The following is an 18,209-nucleotide window of genomic DNA, read 5'->3' as shown; positions in this document are numbered from 1 at the left end:
AACCCCCGCCTCCCCCTCGCGCTTCCCCAGGGGCGGGGCGCGGTTGCTCCTCCTCCTCCTCCTCCCGGCATGCTTCGCGCGCACCTCTCTCCCTCCCTGGCGAACATGGAGGCCGCGGAAGGAGGAGGTTTGGGTGAGGCGGGGGCCTTGTCCGTGCCCTTCGCGGCCGAAGGAAGGTGAGGACGGGGGAGAAGGGAGTGGGCGAGGATGGAGGGGCCAGGGCCTACGAAGCCCCCTCCCCTCCACACCCCCCTCCCCCCTGCGGTGACCCCTCCCCCCCTTGTTTGGAACCACCTTCAGGCCCCGCCCCCCTCGCCCCCCCAAAGGGATCCCTGAGGGAAAGGGAGGGGCGTGGCTTAGCAGGGGGTTCAGCCCCGCCCTTTGACCCCTGGATCCCAGCCACGCCCCCTCCATCCTTTGTTTGCATGCTTTGTTTTGAACCCACAGAGGAGCCCCCCCTCCTTCTGGGGAAGAAGGAGGAGAAGAAAAGGAAAATGGGGGGAATGGGGAGGCGGTGGGCCTCGCCCCACAAAGCCTTGCAGCCCCTCTGCCGGAAGAAGAAGAAGGAGGAGGAGGAGGAGGAGGTGAGTCCTGAAGGCCGGTGGGAATGGGGAGGGATTCCTAGAAGGGTGTCCTACACTGAATGCACTAAATGGAGTCCAGTGCTAGGCATTTATTTAATTTAATCTTCTATATAAATAAAAATGTAACGTTTTATTTGAGCAATTTATTTGAAAACACAGAAATGCTAGACCACTCTCACAACCACCATGTCAGACTATACAGAGAAGCCATTGAAATACACAAGCATGTGGACAATTTCAACAGAAAGGAGGAAATCATGAAAATGAACAAAATCTGGCTCCACTAAAATTGCAACAGCACAACAACAGAGAAGAAACAAACAAGGACATCTCATCACCTCTCAACAAAAGTTGGCTCCAGTCACTGTCGTGCCATTATATGCTAATCAAGGTGATCAGTTGAAACATTGACACCTAGCTCCAGCAGACAAGAGTCCTTTGTCTCACTATGGTCATTCCACAGATATATAAACCCATTTTCCTAGTTCCAACAGACCTCTGAGGATGCTTGCCATAGATGCAGGCGAAACGTCAGGAGAGAATGCCTCTAGACCAGAGGTCCTCAAACAGACCTCACTACCTCTGAGGATGCTTGCCATAGATGCAGGCGAAACGTCAGGAGAGATTGCCTCTAGACCAGAGGTCCTCAAACATTTTAAACAAACTGTTGGAGGGCCAGATTATAATTTGAAAAACCATAGGAATGAATCCTATGCACACTGCACATATCTTATTTGCAGTGCAAAAAACACTTTAAACAATACAATAATTAAAATGAAGAACAATTTTGACAAATATAAACTTATTTGTATTTCAATGGGAAGTGCAGGACTGCTTTTGGCTGATGAGATAAGATTGTTGTTATTGTGACCTTTCAAGTCGTTTTAGACTTAGGTTGACCCTGAGCGAGGGCCAGGTAAATGCCCTTGGAGGGCTGTATTCGGCCCCCGGGCCTTAGTTTGTGGACCCCTGCTCTAGACTATGGCCATATAGCCCGAAAAAACCTACAACAACCCAATGTAATGTTTGTGGAATTAACATAACAAAAAACACTGGACAAATTGACATCAAATTTGGACACAATACACCTATCAGGCCAACAAGTAAGCATCACTCATTAAAACGCTGAAAAACACAACAGAAGGAACATAAAAAGCCAAAAAACTTCAAAAAATACATTACAGTGCATGCACAAAACCACATCTATAAATATACACATGCATACACACACACAAAACACATAGAGACTGGGTTACAGCAACACATGGCAAGGGACGGCTAGTATATAAATAAAAATTAATGTTCGTTTGTGGGATTAACAGAACCCAAAACCCACTGGATGAATTTTCATCAAATTTGGATACAAGACAGCTATAATACGCAGTAAGATGTAGGTAAAGGGCTACGTAAAGATAGATGTTGTCCCTCGACATTCAGTCTAGTCGTGTCCAACTCTGGGGGGTGGTGCTCACATCCATTTCTAAGCCAAAGAGGTGGCATTGTCCATAGACACCTCCAAGGTCATGTGGCCAGCATGATTGCATGGAGCACCATTATCTTCCTATTGATCTCACATTTGCATGTTTTGGACTGCTAAGTTGGCAGAAACTGGGGCTAACAGCGGAAGCTCACCTTGCTCTCTGGATTTAAACCATCAATCTTTCGGTCAGCAGCTTCAGAAGCTCAGCGGTTTAACCCGCTACAACACCAGGAGTGCTAGAAGAGTGTTATTCCCTGATCCCCTCTCCCCCCCCCCCCCCACCTTCCTCTGCAGAACCCTCCTTTGGCTCCTCCTCACAGCTGCCCTGGGGGGCCCTGGAGCTTTCCCAGAGCCAGGATCTTCTGGGAGGAAGTGGAGAAGGAGCTGGAATAGGAAGCAAGGAGGAGGAGGAAGAGGAGAGCCTGAGTCTGAAGGCAGCAGCCAAGGAGGAGAATGGAGGCATATGCCAGGAGAGACAAGACTCGCCAGGCCCCTCAGGAGCCACCAAAGCTGCCCAGGAGAGAGAGCACAGCAACATCAAGGAGAAGGAGGAGGAGGAACACCCCCAGAGCTGTGGTAAGAGAAGGTGTTTGGGGTGGAGCAAGCAGGCCTCTCAGGGTGCAGGGATGAGGCCTCCTCTCTTGCAAGGGAAATGAACTAGGAAGGGCTTCTCAGAATGCTTCCTTTGAGCATCCTTCACCTTTTCTGCATCTGAGATCCTTGGAGCTCTCCAGTGGTCTCTCTGCAAAAGTGGTTTTTTTGTGGGGTGGGGTTGCATAAGGTGAACACAGCAGCGACAGCACTTCCTCTGCAAATGGTGGCAGGGCCACTGTCTCATGGCCTCTGCATGCGTGGAGAGGGTTTCCAAGCACAAAGTGGGCAGGAGGGGGAGGGGCTTGCTTGGGGCCCCCAGAAGCTCTTGGGAAACCAGGCAAAGGAGCCATCTCTCCTGTGGTCGGCCCTGAAGCGGGTACAGCTCTTCCTTTGAGAAAGCAGTTCTTAGGCTGCAAAGCACACAGCTTTTCCAGGGATTGAGTGCTGGGCTTTTAAGTTAAGGAACTACCCGTGAGGGCAGCTCCCCTCTCTGCTTGCATTTTTAGAAAGTGTCCTTTTGTAATGAATCGATGAAACACCTGCTCCACTTTCCCTGCGCACTGCCAGGTGCTGTTTCATGCAGAACACTTCCTGGGCTTTGTTCCTATGCTGCCTCCAGTTTTGAGGTTAAGAAAGAGAAAAAGAGGGGCTTGAGCACTGGGCAGCTTTCTCTTCTTTTTGGGCAGAGATGCAAACATTCCTTCAGTATACAATATATACTTCAATATATACGTTTGCCCCCCAAAATTGTGTGAAAACTTTCAAATAATGGTCCCTAAATGACTTCTGGTGGTGTGAGAAGTATGTCCACTACATTTCAGAGGACCATTTAAAAAAAACCAAAAAACTATAGAAAGTGAGCAGGAAGTTGTTCTTTTATTTCCTGTTGTGAAGAAAAAAACCCACCTGTGCCTAAAATGGCTCAGAAGACTGCCCCCCCCCCCCCATGGTGAGACTTCAATATTTAATTTGTGATTTGATAATATCATCACTTCTGGAATGTTAAAGTTATAGTTTATGCGAACAGTAATTACAAACGGAGTTTATGTATGAAATGTTTCATTTTTTTGTTATAAGCAGAGTTGAAAACCTTTAGCTGGCAAGAATTGTAGGGAATGCCTTTGGTCTTGCCAATTTATGGGGAACAGTTAGTACGCTTTCAGTGGGTCAGAATATCTCGGGTACTTTCACAGCAAGAAGTGGACACACAGACTCCAGTACTGGATTTTATCATAGCTCTATATTGATTACACAGACAAAGGGGAAACATCACATACACTCTAAATTTACTCATAATCCATTCATTCACTCATTCACACTCACCACCCTTTGTCATTCAGTCCATCAGGCTTCTTGGGAGGAAGAAGGCGGGTGTTCAAATGCTACATTCCTTGCAGATCTGGTATAGTTTGAAAAAGGAAAGAGGTCTCCTTTTGTAGAACTTTTTGTTGTTGTTACCCATTTACTTGGTTGTTTAGATAATCAGTCATTCAGCTCAGACTTGCTGGAGCCTCATCTATCCCAGAACAGATAAGTTGCTTAACTTCTTTATAAGGTAAGGCTGCCTTTGACTATCTAAACAGGTGTTGTTTACACCAAACGTTCTCAGGTCAGTCCTCTAGAATTCTCCTTAGCACTTTTCATGCCACAGTTAATTACTTCTTCACCTCCTCCATAATGCCATTTTCCAGGTTCCAATTTTTAGATGGTATCTTCAGCCTTGCCAGGCCTTAATAGGCCCTTATCCAAACCCCAATCCTACAATTTCATTCATTCCATTCATCGCAATGCCTCCATTCCTGACTGTGGGTCTCTGGGTTGTTTTGTGTTTGCCCTACCAGCAGGTGGAGGAGGTGTGGCAGCAGGGGGTGAGGTGACAGGATCGGGGAGAGGCAGCCCTGAGAGGTAAATAAATGCCTGCTTTCCTCCTTCCCTCCCTCTTTTGTGCATGATGGTCTGGAGCCCTTTCCCTGTCGAAAGGGGCACTGATGCTCTCCAGGTTCCCAAGTGCCCCAACTTCGGCAGTCTTTAGGAGGAGCCTGAAAACGTGGTTGTTCCAGTGTGCCTTCCCAGAATAAGGAAATACTCTCAGCAATAGGTCCTCTAAATGCACTTTATAATTGATTTAGGATTGTTTGATCGCCCCTCTCTTGCCGAAAATTCTATCTTAGTATATTACCTTGCTCATGCCCAGCATTATTTTTTAATTTTTAATTATCACATTTGGCCCAGCCATAGGTTTTTAAATGCTTGTTGTTACTGTTACTGTTTATTGTTTATTTTTGTCTATGAGATTTATTTTGATTATTTTGTATTGATGTTTTGTTATTGCTTTTATTATTGTTGTTCTATGGGCTTGGCCTCATGTAAGTCCCTTAGGGAGATGGTGGCGTGGTATAAATAAAGATTATTATTATTATTATTATTATTATTATTATTATTATTATTATGTGAGAAGAGGGCAGATTTGTTTTTCTGGTGAAACAACTGGAACACCAGGGCCCCAGAAAGGAGCATACCTGCTTGCTCATGATGATTAATCCATCATCTGACTGGTGTGTCCTTGTTCCTTACAAATATTGGGCTTCTGGGCTTCTTTTCCACTTGGGTTGGCATTTGTCCAGAGTCCCTGCTGTGCCCAAACACCTTCTCCTCTACAACCCCAACTGTAAGGAAGGGAGGAAAGAGGGAAGGAAGGAAGGAAGAAAGGAAGGAGCAGTTTCTTCCTTCTTCAGAGGAGAGTGAATGTCAGACTCTGGAAGATCCTGGAGTTAAAATCAAGCTCACAACAATAAAATGCTGGAGACAAGTGGTTTCTTCCTTCTTTCCACAATCCTAAAAAGACAGTTCTAAAGTTTTCCTGCTCAAAACTCCCATCCAGCCCCTACTGGCCAAATACTGTGCTCACAGTCTGTTAACTGCAATTTCAGTTTCCCCTCACAAAACAGTTGTCTTATCTGCACTACCTTCCTCAACTGTACCCAGCCTCCTTCTCCCCACCTCCCTTATTTATGGCAGAGAACCAAAGCAGCCAGTTCCAGGCTGATACAGTGATCCTGATGGAGAAAAGGGTTGCGGGAGGGAGCAATGCATCTTCTGCAAAGCCCCAGGCAATAGGAATTAGGAAAGAGGTGCTCACAGAGCCATAATTGCACCATGCTCTTAGGTCAGGCTCCTTGCTGAGTGGCATCCCCAACCTTCTGTCCCACCACAAAGAAGAAGAAACCCATCGTCCCTCTTCTCCCAAAGCGCCTGGAGCGGATGGTCCCCCTGGCTGGCAGTCTCAAGAGGCAGAGCTTGAATCCACACAAGAGGATCTCTTTGGCCAGTGTCATAGTGGTATGGCAGGGGAATGTGAGGGTTTGAAAGCCAGGTGGAGGACCTGTCCTGCCTGGGGCTTGGGGAGGGGATTATTGCAGAAGCCACCAAGCCCCCCCCCCCCCAGATGTGGGCCGGAATCCGTTGAGCTGTGCTTGATGCTGGGTTCCGTCTTCTCTGGCTTCGCTCCAGACAGCAGCTGCATTGGACCCGTCGCAGACGAGGCTGGCCCTCTCGCTCCTACTCCTGCTGATCCGCTGCAGGTCCTTCACCTCTCAGGACAGGGGCCACTCTCTGGGTAAGTGCCATCCCCACCAGTTCCTGCCTTTTGCTCTGACCAGTGATGGGATGTCTGTTCCTGGATATTTCCACATTTTCCTTTTTCCTTCCTGCTGCTGCTGAGTACGGTCCCTCTCCACTCTAGCCAGCTTGGCCCAAAGCAGTGGATTACAGGTGTTGCAGTTCTCTGGGAGGCTTAATGTTTCCCATGCCAGCCACGTTGGTTGGTTCTTTAATTGTGTTTGTCCATGAAAAAGCTTTCTCTCAGCCTCTGTACCTCTGGAAAGGGTTTGCTCAGATGTTTTGGCTGGAGATTGCCTTTCTCTAGTGATTCAGTGCATATGGAAGGATGAGAGTGCAGCCGTGTGCTGTTCCCTTGCAGCTGTGTTTCAGAGCCTGCTCTGCCGTCTTGCGGTGTCTGGGAACCCGTCCCTCTCATCGTCCCACGAAGCCCAACAAATTCCTGTACAGGAGGTATTTTTCCTTTCCTTTCTGCAGGGAAACTTTGGATTGGCTTAGTTGGGCTTTTAATTCTGAGGCAGACAGAATTTGGGTTCTCTTTTCCTTTTGAAGCACTGACGCCTAGGGGTAAGGTGTGAATGAAGCAAGTCCTTCTTCCCCCATTCTCCTCTTTTGCAGCCGGGAAGCAGGAAGAGGACTCGGCGGAGGCGCTGCCCCAGGCCCCCAGCCCCCTGTCTCCCACATCCGTTCCCATCCCATCCCTGCCAGACTTTTCCCATGTGAGTGATAGTTCCCTTGTGATAGAGGTGTTTGTGTGCCAAGCTTCTCCTTCTCCTTTGAGACTTGCTTTGGGAGATGGTAGAGGGGTCCCAGCCTTTGTCCCCCAGTGGGGCTTTGTGTGCCTTTCTCTCCCACTTGTAGATGTGGCAAAGGTCCACCTCGGCCCAGATGTGATCTTTCTGGTCTGACACCTTTGTGTGCACTGAGGGTGCTTCTTGTTCTGGGGCTGAGACCAGCTATGAAGGCCACCATGGGAGTGGGGATGGGGCATGCCCCAGGCAAGTCTGCTTTGAGTTACAAGAGTGGGTTTCCTTCCTGGGGTGGATTGTGTCTGGCAAAATGAGCTGGACTGCCGCCACAGCAGGAGCCGGTGCTCGCCTTAGACTAGCCTTGTTTTACCCTCTAGGACACCTTTCTTCCAACTCCAAGCTTGGAGCAGGGGTCCAAGGCACAAGCAGAGAAAGGCAGCTCTGGTGTGGTTGCTTTGCCAGCAGCTGGGAGCTTAGAAGCGCCTGAGGTGGAAGCCGAGGTCCTCTCCAGCCTGGCGGAAGGCCCCATTCTGCAGCTTCCAGGTGAAGCCTGTGTTTTGGCCCTTTCTGAGAGTGAGTGCAGCCGGTCTGCTGAGATGGAGGGACAGAGCGTGATGCTGCCAGAGGAAGGGGCGGAACCATATTCCGGAGAGAGACCTGCCCAGACCATTGGCCCCAGCCAGCATCTGCTGAGCGCAGACAGTCAGAATCTGCTTTATGGCCCTTCTAAAGACCTGTCTCCTGTCCAAGATGGGGATGGGGGGACTGTCAGGAATCAGGGCTGCCTGGAGGATCCCTTCATTGGGGAGGGAGAGGCCATCCCAGAGGTGCCTCGGGAGGAGGAGCCACAGGAAGCTATGTTGCTAAGTGGAGGAGTCACTTCCCAAGAAGAACAGATGACAGGACAAATTGGATGCTCTGCAGAACCTCTGGACATAGTTCCGCTGGCGGCTGGAGAGATGGCCACAGCGGACCCTACAGAAGAACCCCCTGGCCAGGCCCCGTTTTTTACCAGCCCTGGGACAGCACTGCAACTTTCTAGTTCCCAGAGTCCTCCAGCTGAGGGCCCAGAGGGCCCAGGACCCCTGAGCACGGAGCTTCCTGCAGGCCAAATGAAGGAGGCTTCAGAGGAGGAGGAGAGTGCTGTGCTGCCCAGGATGGCCCAGCAGGAGCCAGACGAAGCTATGTCGGCAGCCTGTTCGGCACAGAGCAGCGACGAGGTGCCAGCAGCCTTGCCTGGAAGCCAGCCAGGGACCAGCAGTAAGGAGATCATGATGGGCCACCTGCCTGGGAAGCAGGAGGAAGAGGCAGCAGCAGGAGCAGCCGAGGGGGCTGAAGAGGGGCAGTGGAGCCAAGCCCCCAATCCCTCAGCTGACCTGGTGGTTGGTGAGTGTCTTGAGGGTCTGTCTATCGGTGAGATCCACATCAGCCTGGCACCAGTGCTTCCCGGCTCCTCCCTGCCTGGTTCCCCCTTCTACCTGGGTCTAAGGTTGCTGCCCCCTCCCCCCCCCCCCCCCCCAGCGATAGCTGAGCTCTGTCTTATGTTCCAGAAGGCCCCTCCTTCCAAAAAGAGGGATCAGCGGCGCTTCCTCCTCTGGCAGGCTTCACTCCGCCCCTCATTGGCCGGCTGAAGAGGACTCCCCGGCACAGCACTCCCAATGGTGAGTGGAAGGCGAGGGAGCGGCTGTGACACAGGTCCCTCCTGGGCTGCTGCAGACAGGTGTGGGCTGTGTGAGGCTTGGCCAAAATGTGCTATGGGCGTTGTCAGACTGACTCAAAAAGCCAGCTCCAACTCCCAGTTGCTCTTTGCTGGTGGGTGCAGAGGGGGGGAGGTCTCTTCCTGTTCTGTGAGCTCTGTGTGAGAAGCTGGGCTGGGCGTCTTGCCTGTTTTATTCCAGAGGTTGGGGGCTGCCCAGACAGCAGCATTGCCACCAGCAACATCACGGCTGAAAGTGCCCATGCAGTGACTCTGGAGAGTCCTCTGGCCTCGGCAGAGATGGAGGAGGAGAGCGGCCAAGGGGCAGCCGGACGGGGTGGCCAGGAAGTGGAGGCAGCGGAGGAGAAGCTGTCCTTGCAGATGGGCCTGGGGACCCCAGTGGCCGAAGAGAGCGAGGGCTCCCTGCCCTTCAGCCTGGAGAGTAAGGGAGGTGGTTTTGTCATGGAAGGCAATCTCTATGGGTTGGGGAGAGGGTTCTGTGTGTGGGATATGATGGTCAGCCTGCTTGAGGGGCTGGGGACTCTAGCCCGAAGAGAGATAATAGGTCTTCTGATCCCTCCTTGAGGTCTCTTTGTCTTTTTCACCATTTCTCAGAACCTGCAGCCGATCGAGAGAAGAATGGGTCTCTCCCGGGAACTGTTTCCAGGTAACATCAAGCTTACGGGAATTGAAAACAAGGGATGACTTTGTGGCATTTTAAAGGCTAATGGGATTGAGCATAAGCGGGTGGGGGTGGGGGGGTGGGGGTGGAATAATTTTGGGTCCCTGGAGTTGCTGGGAGTGTGGAGTTGCCCTCGGATGTAGAGACGGTTCCCAATGGCCAAGCGTAAAGTGAAGACTTGCGGCTTTGGCTCAGGTTCTGTGCCATGCACAGTTAGTGCCACCAAAACCTGTTGGTGAACTTGAGGCACTTTGTTGGCATGCTGCCCTTCCCTCTGAGCCCCTCCCTCCCTTTGCTCACAGGGCTCAGAAAATGCCCTCCGTCTTTGCTCGTGTCTATGAAGCCCTGCATGCCGGCCAGCCTCAAGGTCCAAAGCGGCCAAGCTCACCATTCAGGCAAGTCAGTGGGGAGCCTTTTGCCCCATGGACTCACTGTTACACTCCCCTGCAGTATGGATTCAGATTCCAGCCCAGGAGGCAGGCTCTTCCCTTTCTAGAGGCGGTCCTGTCTGGACGACAGAACTATGTCTCCTCCTGCTTCTTTGCCCCTCCAGCCCCCCAGGCATTGGAAGAGAGGAGACTGGAAGGAAGGGAGCACCAGGAAGCACAAGGTTCCCCTGAGACTGTCTCCCTTCAAAGGGCATGACAACTGGAGGTCCCTTGGACTTGGCGCTTCCCTCCCCTCCTGCAGCAAGTTTTGACCTAGCGATGTGAGAGACAGGTGCCCAGAGATTGGGGGGGGGGGGGCGACGACAGGGAGGGCAGTTCCTCCAAATCCGCATACAAGCACAAGTATGGATTAGCCCTAGTAAAGTCACAATTCCTTTATTGGGAGGGGGACAGTGGGGTGGAAGACTGCTTGCTTTATTCTGGTGTGGCTCCAATTGGTTCCAGGGGAGACCTGTTCCATTTCCCAAATTCCCGGGAGGAAGAGGAGGAGAGGAACGAGAAGGAGGAACCTGTACCTGGGGTCAGGCAGAACACAGAGCGGCTGGGTACCCAGTCTTGTGGGCAGGCACTGCATGGAGACGGCCCAGATGGATGTCCTGAGGAGGAGGAGGTGGAAGAGGCCATGGAGACAGAAACTGTGGGGGTGCAAGAGGGGGAGGCCGGGCAAAGGGAAGCAAAGGGACCGGGCACTCCCCTCCCTGCAAAAGGGAGTGATCCCACCCACAGCCCCAGGCCTCCCCCCAGCAGTGGGATCCGAGACCCAGCAAGCATTGTGTCTGTGGCCACACAGACGAGGGCTTGCGTTCGGGCGGAAGTGGGCACCAGCATGGCCCAGGTTCAGCCTGAAATGCATGATGCGGAAGTGCAGACAGAAGAGGGGCAGAGGGGAACTCCCGGCAGGGCACAGACGACAGAGGTGCCACACAACCAGGTGAGGAGGAGCACGGATGCATTTATAGCACATTGGTCATCTTACTGGGCTATCCTGGGGATGGAAAGGAAATGCGTTTCTTTTCTGGGCCTTCCCTTTCTCCAGAAAGATGAGGAAGACTTGACTTCACCCTGCCAGCCAAAAGTCAATGTCTTGCAGCGCCATGTGCGGACCATTCGTGAAGTGCGCACTGTTGTGACACGGGTCATCACAGAAGTCTACTATAAGGATGGGGCTGAAGTGGAGCGCAAAGTGGTTGAGGTGAGCCTTCAAGGACTCTGCTGTTGGATTCTGCTCCTTTGTGGCCCAGATCTGATTGCAGGGGCTCCTTGGCTTAGATTTGGTGATTTTCTCAAGGAGTCACCCTTCCCCATCTTCTAGCCCTGAGGGGAGAATAGCAGGGCAGCTGATCTCTGCTCCCTTTGTGGTGATAAAGGAGGACTGCCCCGCTGCTTTCTATGGTGGCTCCCTGCCTTTATGAAGGATGGGCTGAGTGTTGTGGTCTCTGTAAAACAGCAAGCCCGACCTTGTTGCCATTCTCCCTGAATGCTGTCCTTCCTTTCTCGGTTCCAGGAAAGTGAGGAGCCTGTTGTAGAACGCCAAGAGTCCGAGGTGGCTCTCTCTCCGTCCCGCACAGCAGGATCCTCTTTGACCCCTGGAGACCTGGGGGACATCAGCTCCTTTTCCTCCAAGTCCTCTGGGCCCCAGCAGGCCTCCAGTGGAGGGAGCGGTGCCTCCTCCTTCATCAACAGTGGCATCATCGCTGGCCAAGGAGTGGGGCCCCAAGACTCTCTCTTGCCAGGTGTCAGAAAGCCCAGGTGTGTTGGGGCCCTGCAAAGGAGAGGAAGGGTCCCCGGGTTCCTTGGGGTCAAGGCTGGGCACATCTTTGCCAAAGCTAAGTGGGCCTTTTCCCCCAGCCCCAGGAAGGGAGGACTGCTGACCCAGCGGGACCACAGAGCAGCTGAAAGGCACCAGGAGGAGGAAGGTCTGGAAGGGAGTGCGAGGCCGGTGCACCGTGGGCAGGGGAGAAGGGCCCGCCCTGCAGCACGAGGCACAGGGAAGAGGTAGGGCCAAAGGATAGACCGGGGTGGGGATCTTTTGGGGTGCAGGGAGAGTGAGGCTCAGGAGCTCAGCAGCCCTCTCCCCCTCTCTTTATCTCCACAGGGGCAGCGCATCCGTGACGGAAAACCACTCTGTGCCTCCGCCCGAGGCTTCTCTCCATTGCCGCAGCGGCTCTCCCGAAATCCCTCTGCAGGAGCCGCCCCCTCCCCACTCGCCCTCCTCCTCCTTGCCCTCCTCCCCCTCTAAGGACAGCCTTGTGGGCCTCAGGGTGGTGGCCAAGTGGTCCTCCAATGGCTACTTCTACTCTGGCACCATCACCCAGGACGTGGGGGGCACCAAATACAAGCTGCTCTTTGATGACGGCTATGAGTGTGAGGTCCCGGGGCGGGACATCCTCCTCTGCGACCCGCTCCCCCTGGAGACCGAGGTGACGGCCCTCTCGGAGGACGAGTACTTCAGCGCCGGTAGGGAAGGGCCCCTGCCAAAGTGACGAATAGATGGGGAGTGTGGAGAGGTCTCCTGGGCAACCCTGATGTTCCATTTCATTGTTGCAGGGGTGGTGAAAGGCCACCGGCAGGAGCTCGGGGAGCTCTTCTATTGTGTGGAGAAGGACGGGCAGCAGAAGTGGTACCGACGGGCGGCCGTCATCCTGTCCCTGGAGCAAGGGAACAGACTGAGGGAACAGTTTGGGCTGGGCCCCTTCGAGCCCCTCACCCCTTTGGCAAAGGCTGCCGACATCAGCCTCGGTAAGGAGTGGGTGTGGAGGGTGGGGATGGGGGCTCCCCGTTGCTGAGCTCTGGGGAAACAACTGCCTCCCCCCCCCCCCAATGGAAAGCCAGAGAAGTTGGGGTGGAGTGTGCCGCTCTCACCCTGCTTCCAGACCCCTTCTCCTTCTCCTCCTAACCTGCCTGGCCTGCCGTTCGGTCTAGACAACCTTGTGGAGGGGAAACGGAAGAGACGCAACATGGGCTCCCCGGGCCCTTCCCTCCGGACGGGGCTCCTCCTCCGCAAGGCTCCAGACAGCCCCCAGTCACCTCATCGTAAGAGGAAACTGGCCTCCTCAGATGGGGAGCAGTCGCCTGCCAAGCGAGGACGCAAGGCAATTCTCCCCACGACGACAGCGTCAGGTAAGGTTCTGCTGGGACCCCGGGGCAGGTAGAGGTTGAGGAGAGGGGCATGCCTGCTCCCAAAGTCCAAGTGGGAAAACTAGCCCTTCAGGGTCACCAGAAGAGAGCCCTGTCAGAAATATTAAAATTTGACTGGGCAAGCCAAAGCTAGTGTCGTCCTGAGGAGAGTGAGCAGGCCGAAGCCTGTTAAGAGTCAGCGAGCCAAAGCTAGTGTCGTCCTGAGGAGAGTGAGCAGGCCGAAGCCTGTTAAGAGTCAGCGAGCCAAAGCTAGTGTCGTCCTGAGGAGAGTGAGCAGGCCGAAGCCTGTTAAGAGTCAGCGAACCAAAGCTAGTGTCGTCCTGAGGAGAGTGAGTAGGCCGAAGCCTGTTAAGAGTCAGCGAGCCAAAGCTAGTGTTGTCCTGAGGAGAGTGAGCAGGCCGAAGCCTGTTAAGAGTCAGCGAGCCAAAGCTAGTGTTGTCCTGAGGAGAGTGAGCAGGCCGAAGCCTGTTAAGAGTCAGCGAACCAAAGCTAGTGTCGTCCTGAGGAGAGTGAGTAGGCCGAAGCCTGTTAAGAGTCAGCGAGCCAAAGCTAGTGTCGTCCTGAGGAGAGTGAGCAGGCCGAAGCCTGTTAAGAGTCAGCGAACCAAAGCTAGTGTCGTCCTGAGGAGAGTGAGTAGGCCGAAGCCTGTTAAGAGTCAGCGAGCCAAAGCTAGTGTTGTCCTGAGGAGAGTGAGTAGGCCGAAGCCTGTTAAGAGTCAGCGAGCCAAAGCTAGTGTTGTCCTGAGGAGAGTGAGCAGGCCGAAGCCTGTTAAGAGTCAGCGAGCCAAAGCTAGTGTCGTCCTGAGGAGAGTGAGCAGGCCGAAGCCTGTTAAGAGTCAGCGAACCAAAGCTAGTGTCGTCCTGAGGAGAGTGAGTAGGCCGAAGCCTGTTAAGAGTCAGCGAACCAAAGCTAGTGTCGTCCTGAGGAGAGTGAGCAGGCCGAAGCCTGTTAAGAGTCAGCGAACCAAAGCTAGTGTCGTCCTGAGGAGAGTGAGTAGGCCGAAGCCTGTTAAGAGTCGGCGAGCCAAAGCTAGTGTCCTGAGGAGAGTGAGCAGGCCGAAGCCTGTTAGAGTCAGTGGGCCAAAGCTAGTGTCGTCCAGAGGAGAGTGAGCAGGCCGAAGTCTGTTAAGAGTCGGCGAGCCAAAGTAGTGTTGTCCTGAGAAATGTGAGTGGGCCAAAGTCTATTAGAGTCCGTAGGCCAAAGCTAATGTCATCCCAAGGAGTGTGAGGTAAATCTCTGTGTGATAGAAGCCTTGTGTGAGAAAGCTCCAGTGTTTGTTTGTGTTGTGGAAACCTTGTTATTGTAAATAGTGCAACCATAATACTACAAAGAAAAGTCTCCTATGGAAGAGATAACATTGGTCTGTGTTCTTTTTGTCACTTTGGGCTCCTGGTGCTGGGTCACGCTACTACCTATTAGTTGCTTTGCTGTACATTTATGAGGAGGGTCTTTTGTTAATAAGCCCACTCGCCCAACAGGCCCTCCCTCTCTAGAAGAGCCTGGGACTTGGGGGCGGGCGGCAGGCTGCATGAGTGAGAGCCCAGGAAGGAGTGAGGTAGTCACAGGCCTCTGCTTCCCCTCAAAACACACAGGGCTTGCTGGAGCCAAGGTGACCGGGAGCCCCACCTGCAGCGTTGGGGACCCAGGAGCAGCTGATGAACGGTGGGGGCCTCTGCCTCAGAACAAGGCCCTCTTCTTGGGCTACGGCTTCCTCTTGACGGTAGCCAGCCCCACGGACAGACCCTCCAGTGGCCAGGCGCTTGCTGTGAGCTCCGGAGAAGAAGAAGGTGAGAGAGACTCAGAAGCAAACAGTGGAGTTTGGGAGTGTGCATGGGCGGGGAATGTCAGGTACAGAGTTAGATCACCTTGTTGAAGAGCTTAAGCAGCTGAGGGGAAAGAAAAAGGCCTGAAGCTATTAGGAATGGTGTGAGTTGGAGTCCAAAACACCTGGAGGGCCCAAGTTTCCCCATGCCTGACTTAGAGTGAAGGATGGTATTTTAGTTTGCCATTTTTCTTAATGTGTGCCCAGAGTTACTGGTGACAACGCCATACAATCAAAGCTACGTTGAGCTGCAGTTAAAGACAGGAGGTGGTATCATCCTGGAGGACTTCAAGGACAGCCAGGTCAGAATTGTGGCAAGATCTTTTTTTTGGGGGGGGGGGGGGGAGCGCCCTCCTTATGCCAGTCTTCCCTCGCCCAAATTGGCAGCCATGCAACAACAGTGCTCTGCTGCAGTGCGAGTTTTGTGTTCAGAGGGGCCCTGGATGAAGGAAGGAGGCCTGGGAGCCTCGCAGGCAAGGTCTTGGCAAGCCCTCCCTCCCTTTGCTCCCTGTGATCCAGTGCAGCGCAGGCTTCCAGTGCCTCCTGGTAGCGGACCGCCCTTGCCGCACTCGGAAGTACCTCCTGTGCCTCGCCAGAGGGATCCCATGCGTCTCCCACGTCTGGGTCCACGACAGCTGCCACGCCAACCAGCTGCAGAACTACAAAGATTACTTGCTGCCTGCTGGATACAGCCTCCTGGAACAGAGGATGCTGGAGTGGTAAGTGCCACACAGGCCCTCTTTGTAGCCCAGGAGGGAGGAGCCTCGGAGTCCACCCCCCCCCCCAAAGTGCCATTCCTGACCCTTCTACTTCTTCCCACAAGAATGTGAATGCATATTATTGTTGTTTTACACTGTTTATGTTTTATGATTATAATTGATTTATTTGGATTGTTGTTTACATGGTTTTAATAGGCTGTAAGCCACTTTGAGTGTGTGAGGGAGAAAAGTGGAATATAAATAAAGATGTATTATTATGATTATTTGATGCACTACAAGATTAGTACACAGCAAACAAGATCCCTATGCTAGCTTTTGTATTTGACCACACATCAGACACTTCCTAAGTGTCTGCTACTGTGTGACGGATCTGCAACTATTATTTGCTGATACAAGTAGGGTGGCTGTTTGCAGCAAACAGATGGTCATTTGTCAGCACTGATTGTTTTTACGTGCAGGCCAAGATCTTTAGGCACTGCACCCAGTGTGCCAATCACCACTGGGACCACTTTGATTGGCTTGTGCCAGAGTCTTTGCAGATCTTTAAATTCTCATTTCATGTAAGCTTTTCCAGTTGCGTCTCACCAATTCTGCTGTTGCCTGGGATTGCACCATTGATGACCCATACTTTTATTTATTTTTTTGATCATGAGATCAGGGCTATTGTGCTCCAAAACTTTGGAAATCCCAGAGTAGTTTGACATGTTAATTTATTATTATTAGTAGTAGTAGTTGTAGTACTATTAGTAGTAGTATTAGACTTATTATTCTCAGGCGACCACGGAAGGACCCCTTCCACAAACTGAAGGTGCTCCTGGTGTCAGATGAGCCGCAGGACTTTTTGGAATTTTGGTCTGAGATTCTCATGACTGGAGGAGCTGCATCTGTGAAGCAGCAGACATCGGCTTCATGGAGCAAAGGTACCACCACCACTGGGATGCCCCTTCAGTGGAGCCTGGGAAGGGCCTTCTCCTTCTCCCCATGGGGTGTGTATAGGGAGAGAGGCTGAATATACAAACACCAGGAATGCTATTCCCTCCCTTCCTCCCTCCCCTTCCTGCTGCCTCAAAGAAAATGCTAGAGAGGAAAATGGGGGAGGGGAAAGGCTCCCAGGTTCCCCCTTGTGCCTGTGTAGCAGGGCTGCCCATGCTCGTCCCCTTGCCAAGGACCTGGCACAGAATCTCTAAGTCGGCCACTCACTGTCTCGTAGTCCAAAAGGTACGCATGCATCCGCATGCGCATGCATCCGCATCCGACAATCTTACAAGGGCAAAGTGTACACAGAGTCCAGAGTTGTTGTTGTTATTTATTTATTTATTTACTACATTTATATACCGTTTTTCTCCCCCTAAGGGAACTCAACACAGTTTCCAACATTATAAAGGCAAAATTCAATGCCGCACATACATGTGAAAACCAAAATAGCAAGACAATAACATACGTATAACTTATAAATTAACCTAACCAAATTAAAACAAATGTAAAAGAACATTTATACATAAATCATAAAAAATTAAACTTCGATAATATAAGATTTATACTAAAAATCACCGATAAACAATACAATTTAAAAACAGGTATTAAAATCACGACATCCAAGGGTCAAAGCCAGTTAATCTCACCAACTCAAGCCATAGTCCAAAAACGTAATTTCGTCACCAAATCCAAAGTTCCATCCAAGTCAGGGTGTAGCAGTTCCATAACATTGCTCTCATCAAACTACCAGCTCCAGTCTCCAGGTATTTATGCCACTTCCCCAAGCGTTCTCACCTGTTGGCCCCGCTCTGAGCCAACCTATTAAATATCCTCCGTTGAATGAGGAGCCCCAGGTGATGCAATGGGTTAAACCCTTGTGCCTGCAGGATTGTTGACTGACAAGTCAGTTGTTCAAATCCAGGAAGAGTGGGTTGAACTCCCTCTGTCATCTCCAGCTCCCCATGCGGGGACATGAGAGAAGCCTCCAACAAGGATGGTAAAACATCAAAACATCCGGGCATCCCCTGGGCAATGTCCTTGCAGATGGTCAATTCTCTTACACCAGAAGCGACTTGCAGATTCTCAAGTCGTTCCTGACATGAAAAAAAAGTTGGATGGCATCAGTTCTTAACCCTTCCAGCTATTAAGGCTACAATTAACTCCTGGTCTGCTTCTTGGAGCTCCTGATCCTGCCCTAGCTCTGTATCCCTACTTCCCTGAGGCTGCTGGTCTTACTCTGCAAGGGGAGATCCCTCAGTGCTTGGCTCTGACTGAGGCTGGGTGAAGCAGCCCTTCATCTTCATCCTCATCACAGGCTCTCTGCTTCGCTTTCTTTCCACAGACGTAGGCCTGGGCCTCTTTGATGTGCTTGTGACGGACAACTCCTGCCCAGCGGCCATCTTAACGTGTGCGGAGGCGCTGGCGCTGCCGGTTGTGTCCCAGGAGTGGGTGGCCCAAAGCCTTGTTGCCGGGGAGCCAGTGGGGTTCCAGCTCCTGGCCTTTGCGCCCCAAGGGCACTCCAGTTGAAGAAGCTCCCTTGCAATGGTTTTAACTTTTTGTGTCAATTAAGCCCCTGTGCATGAAGATGATGTGCTTGTATATACTTTTGACTTCTGAACTTCCATGATGATGGAAAAAATAAATACTGGCTTTCTTGTTGTTGTGGTACGTGAGCTTTCCCTCATCATCTTTCAAGGAGCCCG

At 52.1% G+C, this 18,209-nt stretch overlaps 1 protein-coding gene across 6 annotated transcripts; it reads left to right on the top strand.

The window, feature by feature from the left end:
- Nucleotides 1-50: 50 nt before the first annotated feature.
- TP53BP1 (tumor protein p53 binding protein 1) lies at nt 51-18,174 on the top strand. 6 transcript variants are annotated; one of them, XM_060755478.2, is made up of 25 exons: nt 51-176; nt 448-584; nt 2,359-2,640; nt 4,503-4,563; nt 5,825-5,997; nt 6,169-6,274; nt 6,638-6,729; nt 6,895-6,995; nt 7,403-8,411; nt 8,576-8,686; nt 8,924-9,163; nt 9,337-9,388; nt 9,706-9,798; nt 10,297-10,783; nt 10,889-11,044; nt 11,357-11,601; nt 11,701-11,847; nt 11,948-12,309; nt 12,400-12,591; nt 12,775-12,972; nt 14,583-14,777; nt 15,020-15,114; nt 15,332-15,531; nt 16,306-16,451; nt 17,849-18,174. In XM_060755478.2, the coding sequence occupies exons 1-25, from the start codon at nt 70-72 to the stop codon at nt 18,031-18,033; spliced, it is 5,172 nt and encodes a 1,723-aa protein (XP_060611461.2). In that variant the 5' UTR covers nt 51-69; the 3' UTR covers nt 18,034-18,174. The 6 variants fall into 6 exon arrangements, with proteins under 6 accessions (XP_060611461.2, XP_060611460.2, XP_060611459.2 ...); XM_060755477.2 differs by having other exon boundaries at nt 4,500-4,563; nt 8,579-8,686; XM_060755476.2 differs by having other exon boundaries at nt 4,500-4,563.
- Nucleotides 18,175-18,209: the final 35 nt, after the last annotated feature.

This window comes from Anolis sagrei, chromosome 9 (assembly GCF_037176765.1).
Source record: "Anolis sagrei isolate rAnoSag1 chromosome 9, rAnoSag1.mat, whole genome shotgun sequence".
NCBI lineage: Eukaryota > Metazoa > Chordata > Lepidosauria > Squamata > Dactyloidae > Anolis > Anolis sagrei.
This window is presented reverse-complemented; position numbering and strand designations above follow the sequence as displayed.

Coding starts and splice junctions, on each gene's coding strand:
- TP53BP1 (XM_060755476.2), top strand. CDS start 70: ATGCTTCGCGCGCACCTCTCTCCCTCCCTGGCGAACATGGAGGCCGCG. Junction 585..2,358: donor AGGAGGAGGAGGAGGAGGAG/GTGAGTCCTGAA, acceptor CTTCCTCTGCAG/AACCCTCCTTTGGCTCCTCC. Junction 9,164..9,336: donor CCTGCCCTTCAGCCTGGAGA/GTAAGGGAGGTG, acceptor ACCATTTCTCAG/AACCTGCAGCCGATCGAGAG.